General features: G+C 41.9%; 1 protein-coding gene across 1 annotated transcript in view; it reads left to right on the plus strand.

The window, feature by feature from the left end:
• Znrf3 (zinc and ring finger 3) overlaps window positions 1–19,545 on the plus strand; it is a 140,835-nt gene that overhangs the window by 77,401 nt on the left and 43,889 nt on the right. The window contains exon 2 of the mRNA XM_090320400.1: window positions 11,504–11,629. Coding sequence (XP_090176526.1) covers window positions 11,504–11,629 — 126 coding nt within the window. The remainder of the gene's footprint in view (window positions 1–11,503; window positions 11,630–19,545) is intronic.

Consider the following 19,545-nt stretch of genomic DNA (forward strand, 5'->3'; position numbering starts at 1 on the left):
TGGGAATGACAGATGTATACCACTGTGCCCAATCATTGTATTCCTGGGATAACAGATGTGTGCCATTACACACAGCCATGAGTGAGATGGAGTCTTGTGAATTTTTATGCATGGGCAGGCCTTGAACCATGGTCCCTGAAATTATAGGCTTGAGCCACCATACCTGGAATTTGCATAATTCTTTAATAACAGCTTTATTGAGATATAATTCATATACTGTATAATTCACCTATATAAAGTATATAGCTCAGTAGTTTTTCACATATTCATGGAGTTGTATATCTATCACCACAATCTTCTTTAAAGATTTGAAAAGAAACTTTAAAAAGAAACCGCTTATCTTTTAGTTCTCACCTCACCATTTGCTCATCTTCCTCTCATTGTACACACAAATCCCAATCTGGGAAAGGAACACATATCTTTGACAATGCATGTCATACCATTTATTACTGTCCACCTGTGTTATAAAGAGCTGATTTACAGGAAAAAGTCCTTATGAGCTTAAAGTTTCAGTCACCTGTCATATCCGTGAATGTGCTGTTTTAGAATCTTTGTCAAACAACATTGCAGGAGGACTTCAGTCTTAACTGCTTTTGCTTACTCATTGTCCATCCACAGAAACAGCGCTCAGAAAATGTCACAAAATAATTATAGAATCTCCCAAAGAAAAAAATCAAGAGTGGTGCAAATAGTAGAGCACCTGCCTCAAAAAAAAAAAAATCTTTTTATTCTCCAAACCATCCACTTTTGATCAGAAGCAGAAGTGGTTATAAATTGTTGTTCTCATGAAACTTTTTTTTTTTTTCGTCAGTTGTGGAACTTGAACTCTGGGCCTGGGTGTTGTCTCTGAGCTCTTCAACTCAAAGCTACCACCCTGCTCTTTAAGCCACAGCACCACTTCCTGTGATTTCTGGTGGTTAACTGGAGATAAGACTTTAGTGCTTGGCTTTGAACAGCAATCCTCAGATCTCAGCCTCATGAGTAGATAGGATTACAAGTGTGAGCCACCACGCCCAGTTATGAAACTTTCCTTGAAATCTTATGTGCATTATTTTTTATATTATGTTCATCTTTCTTTTGGCATGAAAGAAACAAGATAGAAGCTATGCCCCATGTGTGTATGCAGGTACTAGGGCTTGAACTTGGTGTCCAGACTTCTTTCCACTTAGCTTTTTCTACTTAGGACTATTGCTTTACCACTTGCCACAGCTCTACTTTCAGCTTTTTCGTGGTTATTTGGAGTTAAAAGTTCATCAGACTTTTCTGCTGAACTGACTTCCAACCACGATCCTTATATTTCAGGTATACACCCACCAGCACCTGGCAGCAGCACCTTTTCTGTATCTGTGTCAGTTCTTATCACACACAGACCCCATTGCAATGACAACTGGAGAAAATTGTATTCACATTCTTTTGAATTCTTGATCCAGATAAAGGTTTAGACTGTTGGATCAAAAAAAAATCTAAAATTGTCCATTTCTTTGGTCACAGAAGAGAGGGAGGTCATCTTTATGATTTTAGAGATGAATGGGTGAGGCTATCATTTTTCCAATCCTTCCCATAAATTATAAGCTTTGATTCTAACCAGCATACCTTTAAGAAACGATTTGGACTGATGTGAAAGTCTGTCCATAGTGACATTCTACCCTGAGCATAGCAATGAGAGGACAAAAGGAAGGAAGTTTCCCTTTTAAATCTCCAGGAATTTTTGGATGAGATAGTATTACAGAGTGAAATGTCTCCTCCTCCTGTTAGTTTAGTGTTTGGCTCCTGTGTAACAGTAACCCACTTAGAAGCAGGCGGCCTGTTTGAAGTTATTTTAAACCTTCAGTTGAATGTAGATATATTGTAACCTTGGATAAAAGCACCACCAAGCCCTGGTTTCAGTTCTGCCCTTTCAAACATGTGAAAAGCCCAGCAAGCGTATCTCAAGGATTTTGTGCTGAAAGCCTCTTAAAGAGCTGGTCTTGGTTTCAGAGCTTGGCTTAATGGACCATCCTCCAGGGAACATAGTTCTTTTTCTCTAGATGTAACCTTGCCTGACAGTCTTTTGGCTTAGCTGTGCTTCCCCCCCCCCCTTTTTTTTTCCATTAAGAAAACAGTGCCTATAATAATCAACCTTGTTGGACTCGAAATTTGAAGAAGATCCATTTTCATATTTCAGCATAAAACCACTTATTCTGTACCTGATTCTACAGATGATCTGGTACATAAGTATTTGTTAGCCATGTTGCCTTAGCTCCTCCTTATTTAGAAATGCAAGTGGGGTGTTATTTTTCCCTTCTAGAGGTCCTAGATCTGTCTCTGTCTCTGAGAGAGGATTGGGGCTCCCAGGGTGATTACCTTGCTTATTGTGTCTGTCATCTCCGTAACATTCAAATCCATGCCATGGTCTGGTGCCATTTGGGAGTTATTTTTGGTTGAGGGTTGTGAAGGTGCTGGTTCTTCCTCTATGGTGTCTTCCTGAGTTATCCCTCCACTCTGTTCCCCAGGGCCTGGATGGTACCCAGATCAGGAGTTCTGGCAGTCTCCCACCAAGTGTCTACCATATCATGTAGGCAGTCTATGAGCTCTCTTGAGCCTGACAGAACTCTTCCCCTACTTTTCCAGTGGGGAGGACTCATAGTTTGCTGGGAGCCCTGGAGGAAGGAACTGCTGTCTGCAGTGCATAGAATTTTGGGTCAAAATAATGTGCCTGTATTTATAAAAGAAGAAGGGTACTTTATGAATTATGATTTTAAAAGTACATTCCACCGTTCCACCCTTTCCATGATTGCTATTGTCAGAGGTAACTTTTCAACTCTTCAGGGGTTTCTTCTGCTCTTTACCTCTGAATAGTTTTGAACTTCTGTGAATAATGTTCATTTTCCTGCTTTATATTTTTAGTCCATTTTAGAATCATGTTTTGTTGTTGTTGTTTTACTTCCTACTGTGTTAAATGAAGGGTTGGTCTCTTACTCCTCACCCTTACTTATCCCTACATCCTTCCAATATATTAGTCTCATAGTTGTTGCTTAGTTCAAGGTCTGTTTTAGTATGGCTGTCAGTATTCTCAGCTGGTGCATGCAGATTTACAATTCTGGTGCAATTTTTTGCTTTTTTCTGAAGCTAATAGTTGATATGCATCACTCCTAGTCCTTAATTACATTTTGCTATAGAACTGTCACATATCATTCTTTTGTTCAGAACTATAAAGTTTGACAAACTCACTGGATATTGAATCAGAATGTGTTTAGGTTGCTTGCAGCTCTCTTGCTCTGATTCCTTGGGAGCAGCTCACCCACACAGCTTTCTAATCTAGTTTCCCATAATCTCTCTTCTCTTTTGGAATCTTCCCTAATCCTATCCTGCCTCTGGTTCAGTTCCTTATTTTGTTCATGACAGTAGCTTCTTAGAGTAAATGGACATGGGTGGGAAAACTGGAGACTTGGGAGTTTAGGGGAAGGCATCCTTTATTCTCCTATACCTTCCACCGCCATTTTGAGGCACCATCACCAGCCTGTTTGAGTAAGATGCAGCAGCGTTGGGTTCCTTGCATGTACACACTGGGCCCACTGTAGGTTTCATGGAACTGAAAAAGGGCAGCCTTTGTTCCTTTGCCAGTGCAAGTTTTCTTTGCCCTGGAATGTCTTTGTTGACTTTGTGACCAACATCTATAAGTGCTAGCTGTTTTTAACTTTATACAACAATTTGACTAAACCCTAGTATATTTGTTCTAGTCCCTCTCTTTGCCGAGTCCTTTGTAGTCCCTCTCCCCCTCCCCCCAAAAGCAGGAGGCACAGCAGAGAAGCAAAAGCTGTTTGTCCTGCCAACAGTCATTTATTGTTCCATATATAAGATAGAGGGCCCCGGGAGTTTGGCCTAGCGGTTAAAGTGCTTGACTAGCATACACAAAGACCCGGGTTCGATTCCTCGGTATCCCACATACACAACCAAGCCGGAAGTGGCAGAGACGAGACACAACCAAACCGGAAAAGTGGCAGAGACGAGACTGCGACGGCGACAGAGAGCGAAAGAAGCGAGCTGAGCTGAAGTGAACAGAGCCCAACCGAGTGGTGGCCGGAGCGAGCGGGGCCGGAGCGTGCGGGAGCGAGCCGAGCCAGAGCCAGCGAGGCCGGAGCGAGCGGGGCCAGAGCGAGAAGGGGCCGGAGCGAGCAGAGCCAGGAGCAAGCGAGAGCTGGCCGGGCCGGAGCGAGCGGGGCCAGGAGCGTGCGGGAGCGACCCGGGCCGGAGCGAGCGGGGCCAGAGCAAGCCAGGAGCAGGGCCGGGCCGGAGCGAGCGGGGCCAGAACGAGCGGGCCTGAGCGAGCGGGGCCGGAGCTAGAAAGGGGGCCTAGCCGGGCCGGAGCGAGCGGGGCCAGAAAGAGAAAGGGGCCAAAAATAAAAAAAATTAAAAAAAAAAAAAAAGATAGAGGGCCCTTCCAGAAGCAAGTATCCATTTTAAAAGATAAGGAATGAGAACTATATATACGCATAATATAAAGTGAGTTCAAAAATCTGGAAGCAACTTAGCTGAATGGGTGCATTTAAGGAAGCTTCTTGGGAAGGTGAAATTGAGGCTGGTCCTGAGAAAGTTGAAATTTATAGAAAGAGCCACTGACCAAGGTTGTTTCCTTCATGGGAGGCAGAAGTGTTAATTTAGAGACAAAACTGCACAGTACCAAAGCTCACATTGTTTTCTAACAGGCCCCTTGGGACAAAATAAGGAATAGTAGAATAAAAGCCACTGCTTTCCCCACTCCCCATTTTGTGCTAGTCCTGGGGCTTGAACTTGTCCTAGGCATTGTCCCCGAGCTTCTTTTCTTTTGCTCAAGGCTGGCACTCTACCACTTGAGCCACAGCCACCACTTCCAGCCTTTTCTGATTATGTGGTACTGAGGGATCAAACCCAGGGCCTTATGCATACTAGGCAAGCACTCTGTGACTAAGCTACATTCCCAGCCCAAAGCCATCACTTTATAATGATGTCAGAACTCATTGTGAAGGAATAACTGGGGATTTTTCCTCCAGCTGACTTAGGCAAGATGTTGAGCACCCACAGTTATTATTCTGGTAGCACAAGATCAAAGTTACAAAACATCATACTCTGCATTGTATCTTTATGCTTTAATTGTAGTTTATTATATGCATAAAGTTAGTCTGTGGAACTGTCCAAGAAATTTTGCTTATCTTCTCATTCTAGGTTATTTACTTTTCCCGCTTCTTAGTAGAGAAGAAAATATATACTGTTTAATGGAGTCTGTGTCAAGTTCTGTTCTGGATTTCTGAGTATTTTAATTTTTTTCCTTTTGTATTTTTATTAGTATCTCTTAATGATGCCTGCAAGTTCATACATATAATCCAGACATCCTTTCTAAAAATAGTCAAACAAGCCAGGCAAGGTGACTCACGTCTGTAATCCCAGCTACTCAGGAGGCTGAGATCTGAGGATTGTGGTTGAAAGCCAGCCTAAGCACAAAAGACCATGAGACCCTATGTTCAAATAATCTCTAGAAAATGGGGAGTGGGGCTGTGGCTCCAGCGGTAGGTCAGTAGCCTTGAGCTGAAGAGCTCAGGGACCATGCCCAGGCCCAGAGTTCTAGACACACACACACACAACTAGTAAAGCAAAAACTTCTTAAATTTCAAATACTTGATTGGCTAAACCTCCATGTTTCTCATTAAGTTCAGAGTTAACTTACTTTAACATTGTGTGCTGCAGTTTCTAGGATTAATCTTTGAATGATTAAACATTCAGAAGCAAGCACAGGTCCATGAATGACTTTCTCATCTGCATCATCCAAGTACCATTGGAGAGTATGAATATGCGAGAATTAGGAAGTGAGCAACATGTAGTTGAATCTTTGAGAATGTGAATGTCGAATGTAGAAGGTTAGGGGGAGGGAAAGTGGGAGAAGAACATGACAAGTATCAATGTTCAAAAAGTAATGTACCCTAACTGACAAATCTAACTGTAACTTCTCTATACATTACCTGACAATAAATGCAGTTAAAAAAATGTAGAGGGTCCCTGTCAGATGCTCATTATCCAGAAAAGTATTAGGAGGCTCTTTTCTTTTTTTGTAGTACTGGGGATTGAGCTCAAAGCCACTGAGTCACAACCCCAGTCTTTTTGCTTCTTGATTTTCAGGGTTTCTTTTGTCCAAGGGCCAGCCTTAAAGTTCCTTCCTCTGACCCTTTTCCTCCCAAACAGCTGGAGTTTCAGGCATGCACCACCAGGCCTAAGAAAATAGAAAAGCAAAATTGGCATTGGGACTACATATAGAGAAATTAAAGTCAAAATAATAGCTTGATCTTGAATATGACACATTGAATTGTAATTGAAGCCCTTGTACCAATTTCTGAGGAGAAATAGTGAATTTCAAGTGGGTAGTGCTAGATACAACAGAATCATCTGAAAATATAGATGAGAGCTCATCTACTAAAGTGTTACTTTAACAGCATGATCATCAGGAATTGTTTTCCAAGTGGTAAGACTTTTGCTTTGCCCAAAATTCTCTTTTAAGTATTTTGATCTTTCTGTGTGGAAACATCCATGCACATTTCTTCTCTGTAGTCTTTAAATCAGATTGCTAGTCATTGACTGAGTGAGATCCAGTTACTAACTAACATGACTTTCATGGACTCCATTAACCTTTGTCTTGGCTACTGATTTGCAGTTCTAATTTGCAGCTGATTTGCATAGTCTAGTCCTGTCATTGGTTACTTTGACAATTTGCTGTAAGGTTGAATCACAATTGAAATTCCTAACCGTAGTAAGGCTGGAGGCATGGCTCAAGTGGTAGAACCACTTGCCTAGCAAGTATGAGGCTCTGAGTTCAAACCCCAGTATCACAACAACAACAAAAACATGCCAACAAGCACTCAAATTAAAATATATAACTATATACCATTGAATGGAAAAGCTTTCTACTTCACTTCCCCAAGGCTTAACATGCTCATTTGCCTCCAATACCTTTGCCTAGAAGACTCCATCCTTTGTGGTCTATTCACCAGTGAATGTGTTCATCTTATGACTCTACTTTCCTGTAAAACATTGTCCTGAGCCTGTAACTTGGTCCTTTTAGGTATAAAGCACCCTGGGTGTGTAAACGTCTGGAGGCATGGAATGGCCCGCATTTGTGGAAGCTGATAGTGTCATGGGCCAGCTGCCAAGGACTTGAATCTTAAGTTTAAGAATAGTAGTAGCTAAGAATGAATGTGGTTGCAGTGTTGGGTAACTGGGAATGTAAGCAGGAATGAGAAATTCAGAAGAAACTTGTAGATGAAGATGTGGCAAGGATGGTAAGGTAGATTTTCAGTCCTCTGAGATGTAGTTTTTGTGGCTCCTTTATCCTCCACCAACCTACGCTTGCACTCACTGATGCTTCAGTTCTGTTTAAACTGGGCTAACCTGTGGAACTGACAGCAGCCTCCCAGTGTAACTGGAAGATTTGATGGGGAGGAGAGTGGGAAAGTGGATGTTGAAGGAGAGGGCCCCAGAAGGAAGTGTGGCCGGAAGGTAGGGGGCACCTGCCTGATAGACTTTCGGGGGTTCTTGTGGTCCGTCCTTCCTTCCTTCCTCCCTCCCTCCCTCCCTCCCTCCCTCCCTCCCTCCCTCCTCCCTACCTTCCCCCCTCTTTTTTTTTTGGTCATTGTAGGGCTTGAACTTAGGACCTGAGTGCTGTCCCTGAGCTCTCTTCCTCAAAGCTTGTGCTCTGTTACTTTGAGCCACAGTGCCACTTCCTGTTTTTGAGTGGTTAATTGGAGATAACAAGGGGTATTCTGTAGGACAGGATTTCCAGAAGGGCCCTTATAACTGACATATATTCTGGAAGCACTGAAGCCACATTCTCCTCTGCTGTGGATCCTATGTTAGCTGAAGGCAGCACTGATTAGGAAATAGTTTCTGAGTAAACCCTTAGGACTATTGTTTGATAAAACTTACCATTTTAATTATCTTTTGGGGGGTGGGGAGGGGCCACCAGTCCTGGGGCTTAAACTCAGGGCCTCAGCACTGCCCTTAGACTTTCTCAAGGCTAGTGCTACCACTTGAGCCACAGGACCATTTCTGGCATTTTCTGGGTATGTGGTACTAAAGAATTGAACAAGCGGGACCGGGAGTTTGGCCTAGTGGTTAAAGTGCTTGCCTAGCATGCATGAAGACCCGGGTTCGATTCCTCGGTACCATATACATAGAAAAAAGCCGGAAGTGGTGCTGAGGCTCAAGTGGTAGAGCTCTAGCCTTGAGAAAGTCCAAGGACAGCAGCGCTCAGGCCCTGAGCTCAAGCCCAGGACTGGCAAAAAAAAAAAAAGAATTGAACAAGCACTCTACCACTAGGCCATGTTCCCAGCCCCCCATTTTAACCATCATGAAGCACATATTTCAGTGACATTTAGGATGTTAGCCATGTTATACAGTCATTATCACTATGTAGCTCCAGAATGTTTTCATCACCTTTGAGAGGGAACTGTACCCATTAAGCTGCCACTCCCCATTTTACCCTCCTCTCAGCCAATGGCAGTCACTAACCAGGTTTCTATCTCTGTGGATTTGTCTATTCTGAACATTTTATATAAATGAATTCTTACAGTATGTCCATATATGAAGTTTTAAGAAACATACAAGGTTGTAGAGCTGGATGATATCTCTGTACCTCCAAAATACTGTGTCATTGACAAAATTCCGTAAGTATGTAACCAAAAGCAGGCATCTTTCTGGAAGCCTCCACGTCATGTGAATAAGCTAGGAATAATGAAACATTACAAAAAAGGTCAGAAGTATGGCTGCTATTGCAATGACCTGGCTTGGTACTTCAGGAAGCTTGAGCTGTGCTTAGTGGGATGAACCAGACCTCAAGCCCTTTCCTGGAAGTCAGAAGTGATTGAGCTGTTGGCACAATTATCATCCTCACATATTTTATAGGTGGAAGTCTTAATATTTCTTAGCTGCCCCTTCTTTAATAATTATAGAATATTCTAGCATGTACTAAGCTTTAACTTGTCAGAGGTATGCAGAAGAAAAGGTTTTGTTGTTCTCTTAGCTGCAGAACCTTCACTGTTCCTTTGGGCAAATTCTTTGAGCTTGAGAACTTGTGTACAAGTAGCTGTCCCTGGGCTCTTTATCTCTTCTTGTCTTAGAATTCCCAGTGATCAAGGTATTCACCCACTACAAAGATAGCCGCTGGCTGCCCTTTCAGCACTTCTGCTCAGCAGAGTGACCCCTTGCCTTATGGACTTATGCAACCCTTTCCATGTTGGTCCATGGAATTCAGATTCCAAGTAATCTTTCTTCTTCAGGCTGTACCCTCTGACCTCTCTTCTTTGTAACTAGAGTCAGGACACACCACTGTCTGAAAGCTGTGTTTAAGATCTGCCTAAATACCTGTTATCAGTGTGCCATCTTCTACCTAAGAACTTCTGATGCTATCTTGGTTGTCCAAACACCTTTCTTGCTTTGATTTGCCTCTTCCTTCTCTACATAAAATGTGACCCTTTCTACTGATGAGGCAGCTGTCCTTCCTCTTTTCCCTCAAGGCTACATCGTCTCATGCATTAGGCTTGGAATAACTGCCATGGATCAAAGCCTCCCCAGATGTTCTAGTACCTCTTACTGGCCTTACTACATTCATGGTGCATTCAGAATACAAAATAATTTTGAGCTTAGAGACATGTTTTTCCCCCCAATGATTTTTCTGTTAGTCTTGTCTGCTAGTTCTCTGAGGAGGGGACCATCTGTCAGGGGGGGAAGAGTAAGCATGAGAAGACATTGGACTATGAATCTGATGACTGGGTCACCTCAGGGCTTGTCAACTTGGTTGCTTATGTTGCCTTGGAAAAGCTATTTATTTTGAACAGTTGGGGATATGATGTATGCATTAAGTTCCTGTTTGCTGTTACCACTAACTTAGTTGCTTAAAGCCATAACAATCCTCCTGACATTCTAGAGGTAAGAAGCACAAAATGGCTTTGCAGGACTGCATTTCATATGCAAATTGTTGGGGGAGAATTGTTTCTTTGGATCTGCCAACTTTTACAGGCTCAAGTTTCCTGGACTAATTGTCCTTTATCTTCAAAGCACAATATTCAACTTCTGTTTCTGGGGTCACCTCTTTTCTGTATCTCTCATATGTCCTTTCCCCTTGAAGGAACCTTGTAATACTTTTGAGTCTATCCAGGGAACCTCTATCTCAGATTTAATCCCATCTACCAAGTATCTTATATAAGCATCTAAAAAGTAGGACATTGATGTATTTGGGACCTTCATGCTGCTATAATGAATTCTTAGATTTCTTATTACGTACCTCAGTTACCTTAAATCTAGCAATATTACCTTAAATCTAGCAACATATTTCTTTAGTTTACATAAGAGCTTAGCACATACACTGTTAGGTAATCACATCTATCTATCTATCTATCTATCTATCTATCTATCTATCTACATAAGAGCTTAGCACATACACTGTTAAGTAATCACATCCATCCATCCATCCATCCCTCCATCCATCTATCTATCTATCCATCTATCCATCTATCCATCCACCCATCCACCCATCCACCCACCCACCTACCTACCTACCTACCTACCTACCTACCTACCTACCTACCTATCTGTTGTTTGGTAGTGGGGCTTGAACTCAAAGCCTAGGCCAGGTCCCTGAGCTCTTTTTATGGTCAAGGCTAGCATTCTACCACTTGGTTGGAGCCACAACACTGGGCTTCCTCATCACTTCTTGACAAGCTGAGTTTATCTTTGAGTACTCCTCTTTCCATTTTGTTCTTAGGACCTCCAGGGCCAATACAGCTGCATGATAGTACAAACCTTGGCTTTGCTTTGGTTTCCAGACTTTTACATAAGAACATCTAACACTGTCTTTCTAACTCATCTTTGATTTTGTGCTCAAAGAATTTTATTAATTTCCCAGTAATCAGAAATCGTTTTCAACTGTTAATTATACTGTTGATTTTGCCACATACCATTTTGTCTCTTCATAAAGTCTTAAATGTATTTCTAGGTCTCTTGTATAAATTGGTGGTTCTAGTTATACCTTTAAGGTCTAGAAGGAAAACAATCTTGGATGCTAGCCTAATTACTTGTAATGACAACTCAGTGTTAAATTGATGATATTTCATAGAAATTTAAATCGGTGTTTATAAGAGAGTTATGCTGTTTTTCTTTACTCCACCCCCCATTCAATAGCTTCCACCGTGGATGACCACTTTTTTTTGGGGGGGGGGCAGTCCTAGGGCTTGACCTCAGGGCATGGGCACTGTCCTTGAGCTTTTTCAAGGCTGGCACTCTACCACTTGAGCTGTACCACTTCAGGCTTTGGCTTTTTCTATGTATGCAGTACCAAGGAATTGAACCCAGGGCTTCATGCATGCTAGACAAGCACTCTACTACTAACTTGAAGTCTTAAGTTTTGAGGTTGCTTTTCCTGGAGAATTTCCTGAGAAATGCACAATGTGAATGAAGCAAGCATGTGTCCAACTGATTAAAGTCTTCTTTCTGTTTTGTTTTCCAGATGCACCCACTGGGCCTGTGTAATAACAATGATGAAGAGGACCTGTATGAATATGGCTGGGTAGGAGTGGTGAAGCTGGAACAGCCAGAATTGGACCCGAAACCATGCCTCACTGTCCTGGGCAAGGTAAGCATCAAGCTCTTTGCATTATTGCTATTGTGATCAGTGTATTCCACTCAGTCATTCCCTAAGTTTTTAGACAGTTGGTTCTGAAAAAGAACCATGCCAGCACAGTGCAACTTTCTGGATAAAATTATAGGGCATACCTTGCAGCAGCCCGCCATGGTGCTTGTGCTTTTCTTGTTCAGCCTCGGAAGGAATCACCAGCCTCAGAATCTGGTGGCCTTGGACAAGTTATTTCCCCTGGAGGAATCTGGATTTGTTTCTGCATAAGGGGGGGTTGATAATATAAATTCATAATACTTTATCTTATACCCTGTGGTAGATATCTCAGAACTTTGAGATTTGGGTAGGGAGGCTTAGAAAAGTATTAAGGTAACCTTGGGGATATGGGGCAACACTTGGTAATTTGGTAATTATCTACCTTCGTATTCATGTTCAAACTTCGTGGATATCACACTGAGTGGAATGACTAAAATCTAAGTAGCCTCATGTTAGTGCAAGGTAGCTTTGCCTTCACATGAGATCAGGTTCATTAAGTTTTGCTCCCAAGTAAATTATGGGGAAAGTTGCATTTCAGAGCTTTTGGGATTCTCTAATGATAGACAGCAATTGTGGTCCTGTATTAGAACTTACCTTTTTGAGTCGTGAAGAGATAGGATGAAGTACAAATGCTTTATGGAAGAATAAGCTCTCAAAAAAAATGTTTGTGACCATTGGCTCCTGTCACCCTGTTAAAAGTACTTTGTTGAAGACTTTTGGCTGAGTGGGTTATCATTGCTTCTAACTTAATCGTAAGACAGAAGTAAATTTATTTTGGAAAACTTCCATCAAAGACCTTAAAATGTGACGGTTAAAACTTAATTTATTTTTAAATAATTTTTATTGTTAGGTATTGTACAAAGGGGCTACTATTTCATAAGCTAGGTAATAAGTACATTTGTTTTTTTAAACAATATTACCCATTCCTTTACTTTCCTTCTCCCATCCCTGCCCAAGTGTTGCATCGGTCATTTTCCACGTACTATATACTTCAGGTTTTGTTTGCGGAAAAGTGGTATCCCCTAAGGTTAGTGTTACTGCCTAGGCTCTGTGTTCGCATGCACATGAGTGTGTGTGTGCGTGTGCGTGTGTGTGCGCGTGTGTGTGCGTGTGTGTGCCTGTGCCAGCGTGCATGCGCATGCATGTGCGCATGCCAGTCCTGTAGCTTAAACTCAAGGCTTGGGTGTTGTTCCTGATTTTTTTTTTTTTTGATCAAAGCTAGTGCTCTACCAATTGAGCCACAGCTCCACTTCCTGAGCTTTTTTGTAGTTGATTGTAGATGAGCCTCCTAAACTTCCAGGCTGGCTTTGAACTGCAATTCTTAGATTACAGCCACTTGAGTAGTTAGGATTATAGGAGTGAGCCACAAGCACCCAGCTTGTGTAATCATTTTTATATTATCAAAAGCTATGGCTCGGGGCTGGGAGATTGGCCTAGTGGTTAAAGTGCTTGCCTAGCATGCATGAAGACCCAGGTTTGATTCCTCAGTACCACATATGTAGAAAAAAGCCAGCCAGAAGTGGTGCTGAGGCTCAAGTGGTAGAGCTCTAGCCTTGAGAAAGTCCAAGGACAGTGCTTAGGCCCTGAGCTCAAGCCCAGGACTGGCAAAAAAAAAAAAAAAAAAGCTATGGCTCTAGGTACCACAGAGGTACAACTTGGGGGGACCTATCCTGTTGCTGATATCACAGACTCACTTGGGAGATCCATGCAAAACAGGAGCTCATTTTAATGCAGGGAGTCAGGGAGAGAAACCTCCAAAAACCCACACCAGTATGTCCTGAATGATCTGGAGCCCTGAATAGATCTAATTGGTTTGTAATGTTTATGTATTTTTTGACTCAGAGTAACTTCAGGACACTTGTCAAACCTACAGAAATTTATTACCTGTTTGCCTTACAGTTCACTAAGTTAAATCAAGGTGTTTTTAGTGGCTCAAGCTAATACTCCATCATTTAAATAAGTTGACTGGAACTGCTTACTGATGGTAGAAGAGGAAGCAGTCCTCTTGAGAATATTTGAGTATTTTCCTAGGAGAAATGGCAGCCACATCCAAAGGATAGGAACAGTGCTTTACTTGTAGGTATTTTGCTCCTAATAGGCTATTTTCTCCTGTGTTTGAACCACTGCATAGCAAAACTTTAGCTCCTTTGTTTCATTTGCTTTGCCCTATTCCAGTAGGGTTCCATCTCTGATGTTTGCAAATGGGTTGGGAAAGGGTTCACAGGGTTACTATTGGCCTCCTGTGGATTACTGGTGAGGATACTTGTTGAAGTCACTCAACTGTTTCTTCCTCCACCTGGTATAACCATGTCGTGGTTTTACTTGGAGAGTTTTCTATGGCTTGGCCTGCTTGTTTGTGAAGCCAGGGTGAATGGAATCCTTAGACATATATTAAGTACTTCTTGGGTTTATTCATTCACCAAAGAGTTACTGAGCACAGGCCGAGGAGCTAAGTGTGTGGTTCCACCAGCCTGGGAGCAGCAGCCTTCTGTGTTTCTGTTTAGAAAGCCTGGGTGACAGAAATTAAGGCACCATTTGCACAAGCTCGGTTATTGTCAATTATCTTCAAGTTGGCCCCTACACAAAAAGCTTGAGCCAGAAAAAGTAAGCATGTTTTACATTTTTTTTTTATAAACTTGAGCCAGGTGCTGATGGCTCACACATCTAATCCTACCTGCTTAGGAAGCTGAGATCTGAGGATCATAGTTCAAAGCCAGCCTGGGCCAGAAACTCTATGAGACTCTTCTTTCCAATGAACTCTACCCCACCCCCACCCCAAAAGGACTGGAAGTAGATCTGGGGCTCAAGTACAGATAGGTAGCCTGAGCACAAAAGCTCAGACATAGTACCCTAGGCCCTGAGTTCAAGCCCCAGGACTGGCATCAAACAAACAAACCAAAAAACAACCGTTTATGTTAATATCAGAGGTATAAGTCAGACATGTACCACCACCCTCAGTCTTCTTAAACTGTAGGCATTATGAGTTTTCATTTCAGTAACTTTGTCATCTCGGCTTTCATTTCTTTCTGCCCTGTTCCCCTTTTGTTTTTCTTTCTGAGTTCCTAAGGGCAGGAGCAAAAGACTAGGGTAAAGGAAGGCACAGTAATCCTCAGGCACAGCTCAGTTCCCTGCAGAGAGCCTGGCTTTTCTTTTTTTTTTTTTTTTGGTAGTTCTGGCAAGAAGAGGTAGTCAGTGAAAAGAGGGGCACAGAAGGAATAGGAAAAAGGCAGGGAATGTAGCTCAGTAGTACAGTGCTTGTCTAGCATGCAAGAGGCCCTGAATTCGTCTCTTATTACTGAGAGAGGGGGGAAGAAAAAAAAAAAACTAAGTTATAAAAAGCATAGAAGTTATAACCAGGCCAGTGTGAATGAGATGAAGGGACTCCTGCAGGTCCATGTTGAGACATGTTGAAAACTACGGACAGGAGAAAGGGCTCAGTGAGCCCCAGTGTTGCCAGGCTTCAGAAAAGCTGTAGAGAAGGGGGTGGGTTCTGTGCAGCCCTTCTCTCCATCACCCACCCTCCTTACTTGCCCACCCCGAAGAAGATGCCCTGGAGCAAAACCCTGAAATAAGAGAGGAATGTTCTAAACTTTAAAAAAAATAAAAATAAAAAGTGAAAAAAAACAAACATAAATGCTTCTCCAGGAGTTCAAATAAAGTTTCCTTTTAAAAGCAAAAGACATAAACTCATCACCTTGGTTTATTGCAAGTGCTTTTGAACTCTTCAGTAAAGAACACCATAAACTCATGAGAGAAAAATGATTTATGACCCCCCCTTCTGATCTTTTCAGTTCTGTAGGAGAAGGTGCAGACATTAGGATCAACTAGGGAGGCAGAGCTGGGGTGAGGGTGAGTCCCCCACAGGGAACAAGATCAGGGCATCAGGCCAGGACAGGCACAGAAAAATCTCTTCAGCCTTTAAGGCCTCTCCTTTTTTATTTCATGCAGTGAAGCTAATTTGAGGCCTTTGCTTTTCTAATATTTGAGCTTCTGGATTATATTTTAATTTTTTGCCTTTTACCTGTGACATATTAAGTCTTAGGAAGTTAAAACAGAACAAAATAGATATTTCTAGGCAGCTTGCATTGAAAACTAAGAGTCTTAAGTCATCCCCAAAGTGCATAAGTCTATGTTTATGCCCTAGGCATATTAACCCTTCAGTTCAGCCAATGTTTATTAAATGTCTTATGGGGGTAAAGAATTTAGAAAGTTAGCTTTTAATAGTTTTGGCTACTAGCATCCATCTACCTCATGGCAGAGTCCCAGAGCAGAGGACACACAAGATGTACATAGCTTCTAGCAGAATCTGCCTAGCCCTGAATCTCTTTAACACCAAGCAGAATAAACCTCCTACCACTCAGGTTGGAGCAAGTCCTAGGAAGGCTTTCTGAAAGACAACTTGGCCAATGAGCCTGGACTCAACTTTTCCAGTGCTTCAGGAGATTTCATGTCACCAAGATCCTACATTGCCTGAGTAACCTTACAAAGGTGACTTCAGTTCACTCATTTGCTAAACAGATCTACATTGCCTGTTGTAGGAGGCCCTGAAAAATGTTTGTGGACCAAGTGGCTCAAAGCCTGTCCCATGGCAATTCTGTAAGATTGTGACAGCAGCCATCCCCAGTCAGGTACCCATTGGGGAAGATTTATATGTACCCTTTCCTTTGATTGATCTACATGCCAGGGAAATTGAGTCCCAGAGAGGTTCTCACATCCAAGTACCAGATCCAACCCTGTTAGCTTCTAAGATCAGACAAGATTGGGCACGTACAGAGTGGTATGGCCTATGTAACTGGGTTTTCTACATAATCTAAAAATCAAATAGTTCATAAGAGTTGAAGTCTGAATTAAGATCATTCTGTGTTTTCCAGTGTTAGGTTCTTCTCTTTGCCTCCTTTTGGCCAGTTTTTCTAGATAAATATTAGATGTTTTGCCAGGCGCTGGTAGCTCATGCCTTCTAATCCTAGCTACTTAGGAGGTTGAGATCCAAGGATCAGGATTCAAAGCCAGCTGGGACAGGAAAGCCCATGAGGTCCTGTAAGCATCACAGTGGCTTCCAACCAGGCCAGTGTCTGGAGACAAAAATGTTGGGGATTGGTGACAATGATGTCTAAGGTTAGGAGCCAGGGCTGCTGCTCAGTACCCTCTAGTAATATGATGGCCCCTACCACAGAATGATCTAGCTCCAGGGCCCAGGAGCATGGTCTAGTGGTAGAGTACCTGCCCAGGAAGCCCTGGGTTCGATTCCTCAGTACCACATACACAGAAAAAGCCAGAAGTGGTGCTGTGGCTCAAGTGGTAGAGTGCTAGCCTTGAGAAAGCACAAGCACAGTGCTCAGGCCCTGAGTTCAAAGCCAGGATTGGCAAAAAAAAAAAAAAAGAAAAGAAAAGAAAAGAGGTGGGGGAGGGGGAAAGGGAAATGGGGACCATGACATGTGAAAGGGTATCAATGTGTGGGAATTAATGCACCATTTATCTGGCAAATGTCATGTAACCCTTCTATTAATTACAATAAAAAATATATTAAAAAGAAAGAAAAGAAAAGAAAAAAGAATAATCTAGCTCCAAAAAATATGTACATACACCATTATACCATTATTGGCTGTCAGTTAAAATAGGGGGGAGAAAAGAGAGGTGTTAAAAATGTGGCTTATAAGATACCACCTTACCCCAACAAGAATGGACAAGATTTTGAACTCAGACAATGACAGATGCTGGCGGGGTTGTGGAGAAAAAGGAACCCTACTGCACTGCTGGTAAGATTGTAAGCTAGTTCAGCCACTCCGGAAAGCAGTGCGAGGGTTTCTTTAAGAACTGAAAATTGACCTTCCCTACAATCCCGCCATACCACTCCTGGGCATCTATCCTAAACATCATAACCCAAGATATGATAAGGACACCTGCTCAGCTATGTTCATCTCTACACTATTCACAATAGCCAGGTGATGGAAACAATCCAGATGCCCTACTGCAGATGAATGGATACAGAAAATGTGGTGTGTGTATATATACAGTGGAATTCTACATAGCCAACAGACAAGATAAAATAATGGCATTTGCAGGGAAGTGGATGAATCTAGAGCGAATCATGTTGAGTGAGACAAGTCAAGACCAAAGGAACAAAAGGCGCATGGTCTCCTTAATATGTGACTATTAGATCCAAACAGTACAAGAGTGAGGATTCAATATTTGCATACCCAATGCTATTTATATGGTAGTGAAAATATAAATGCAACTACATATATATAAAAACTTATGAACTCTATAGACATTATGTTTTATTACATAGATTAATATGTATCTGACATACAAACCCTCAGCCTAATTTTAATTATGTTCTACAATATAAGTGCCAGTGATTATATATTGAGATTCCCTTCTTGAATACTTATTTGTTAAATATTTGAAACATGATGTAAAAATCAATGTTAATAAATTCTTTAATAAAAAAAAAACATGTAGCTTAGTTGGTAGAGTGATACAGCTCACTAGCCTTGAGCAAGAGCTCAGAGACAGCTCAGGCCACAGTTCAAGCCCCACAACTAATCAAAGAAAGACTTCACATTCCACTTGTTCCCCCCTTTTCCCTTCTGTCCCATCTCTTTTATAATGATAGGTACATGAAGCCTGTAGTGTTAGGCTACATTTTTGTTTTCGGGAAAGTTGTATGACGAGTACAGACCAGGTAAAAATGACAGAAGCTGGGTAACTTTGGGTCAGTTAATATTGCTTAGTGTCTGTTTGTGACAATTAAAAAAAAAAAAGGCAGGCACCAATAGCTCATGCCTATAATCCTAGATACTCAGGAGGCTGAGATCTGTGGACAATATGTCAAGTTTACACAAACTCAACAAATTTCATTTTTTTCCCCTTTCTCTAGACATATTCTAACAAGCACATGAAAGCTTTCTGTCTAATGTGAGCCAAGGTGAGTTTCTTGTTGAGAAGGAAGTTGGGAAGGCCCTACAGATTTATTTTAAGGAACACTTGGATAAATATCTCCCATATTTGGCTAAAAAGGAAAACAGAAAGGGACCTTAGTGAAATAAATCATTCTGGAGGAAAAACACAGGGAATGCCACATCTCTTACTTTTGAAAGTCCCAAACTTCTAACTTCATACTTTTCATCTACACTTAAATCTTTCAGGAATCTCTTAGGTAAAAGGCTATATTAAATAATAAGACTTTGAAAAAGAAGAACAAGGGGGGAAAAAAAACAGATCAGACATTTTCAGCTGTAAAAGGCTAAGTGAAGGCATTATTTGAAACCTGCTGTGAGGCTTAAAGGAGCTTTGAAGATACAGTGAGTGAATAGAACATACAATATGTCTGTTAACCTGAGGAACACGGGCAGTTGGCCTCCTCCCAGGACTAGAGAAGCCTGGCTCACAGCATACCTTGCCACTGTCTTCATCCATTGAACCAAGCTCTCAATGGAGTGCAAAGCCACAGTGCAGCCATCCCAGAATAGGAGAGATGGTGTGATCCATCGGCTGAAAAGCTCTTCAAAAGTACCTACTGAATGTCTCTACTTTTTGAGAAGCTATGGTATTTCTATTTTCTTTTCTACTTCCAAAGTACAAAAGAAGATAGAACCTGATGTATTAAGTCATTGTAGTATAAAAAAATACCAGCCACAGGTAGATTGGTCAGAATCTCTTCATACCTCTTCAGACAAACCCAAAAGTGTCATCTTCTCTCCATTCTCAAATACTGGCACCTCGTATTCACCTGCCCTGTGCATGTATTAACCCAGCTGATCAAGTTTCTGGCTATGGCCAAAGTGTTTCAGTTGTATGTGCTGCCTTGGTAATGATGAGTGTCACTGGGTACTCCGTACCTAGCCCTAGAAAGTGGGACATTTCTAAAAATTCCCTTC

This window comes from Megascapheus bottae, chromosome 28, assembly GCF_031878675.1.
Source record: "Megascapheus bottae isolate mThoBot1 chromosome 28, mThoBot2.hap1, whole genome shotgun sequence".
NCBI lineage: Eukaryota > Metazoa > Chordata > Mammalia > Rodentia > Geomyidae > Megascapheus > Megascapheus bottae.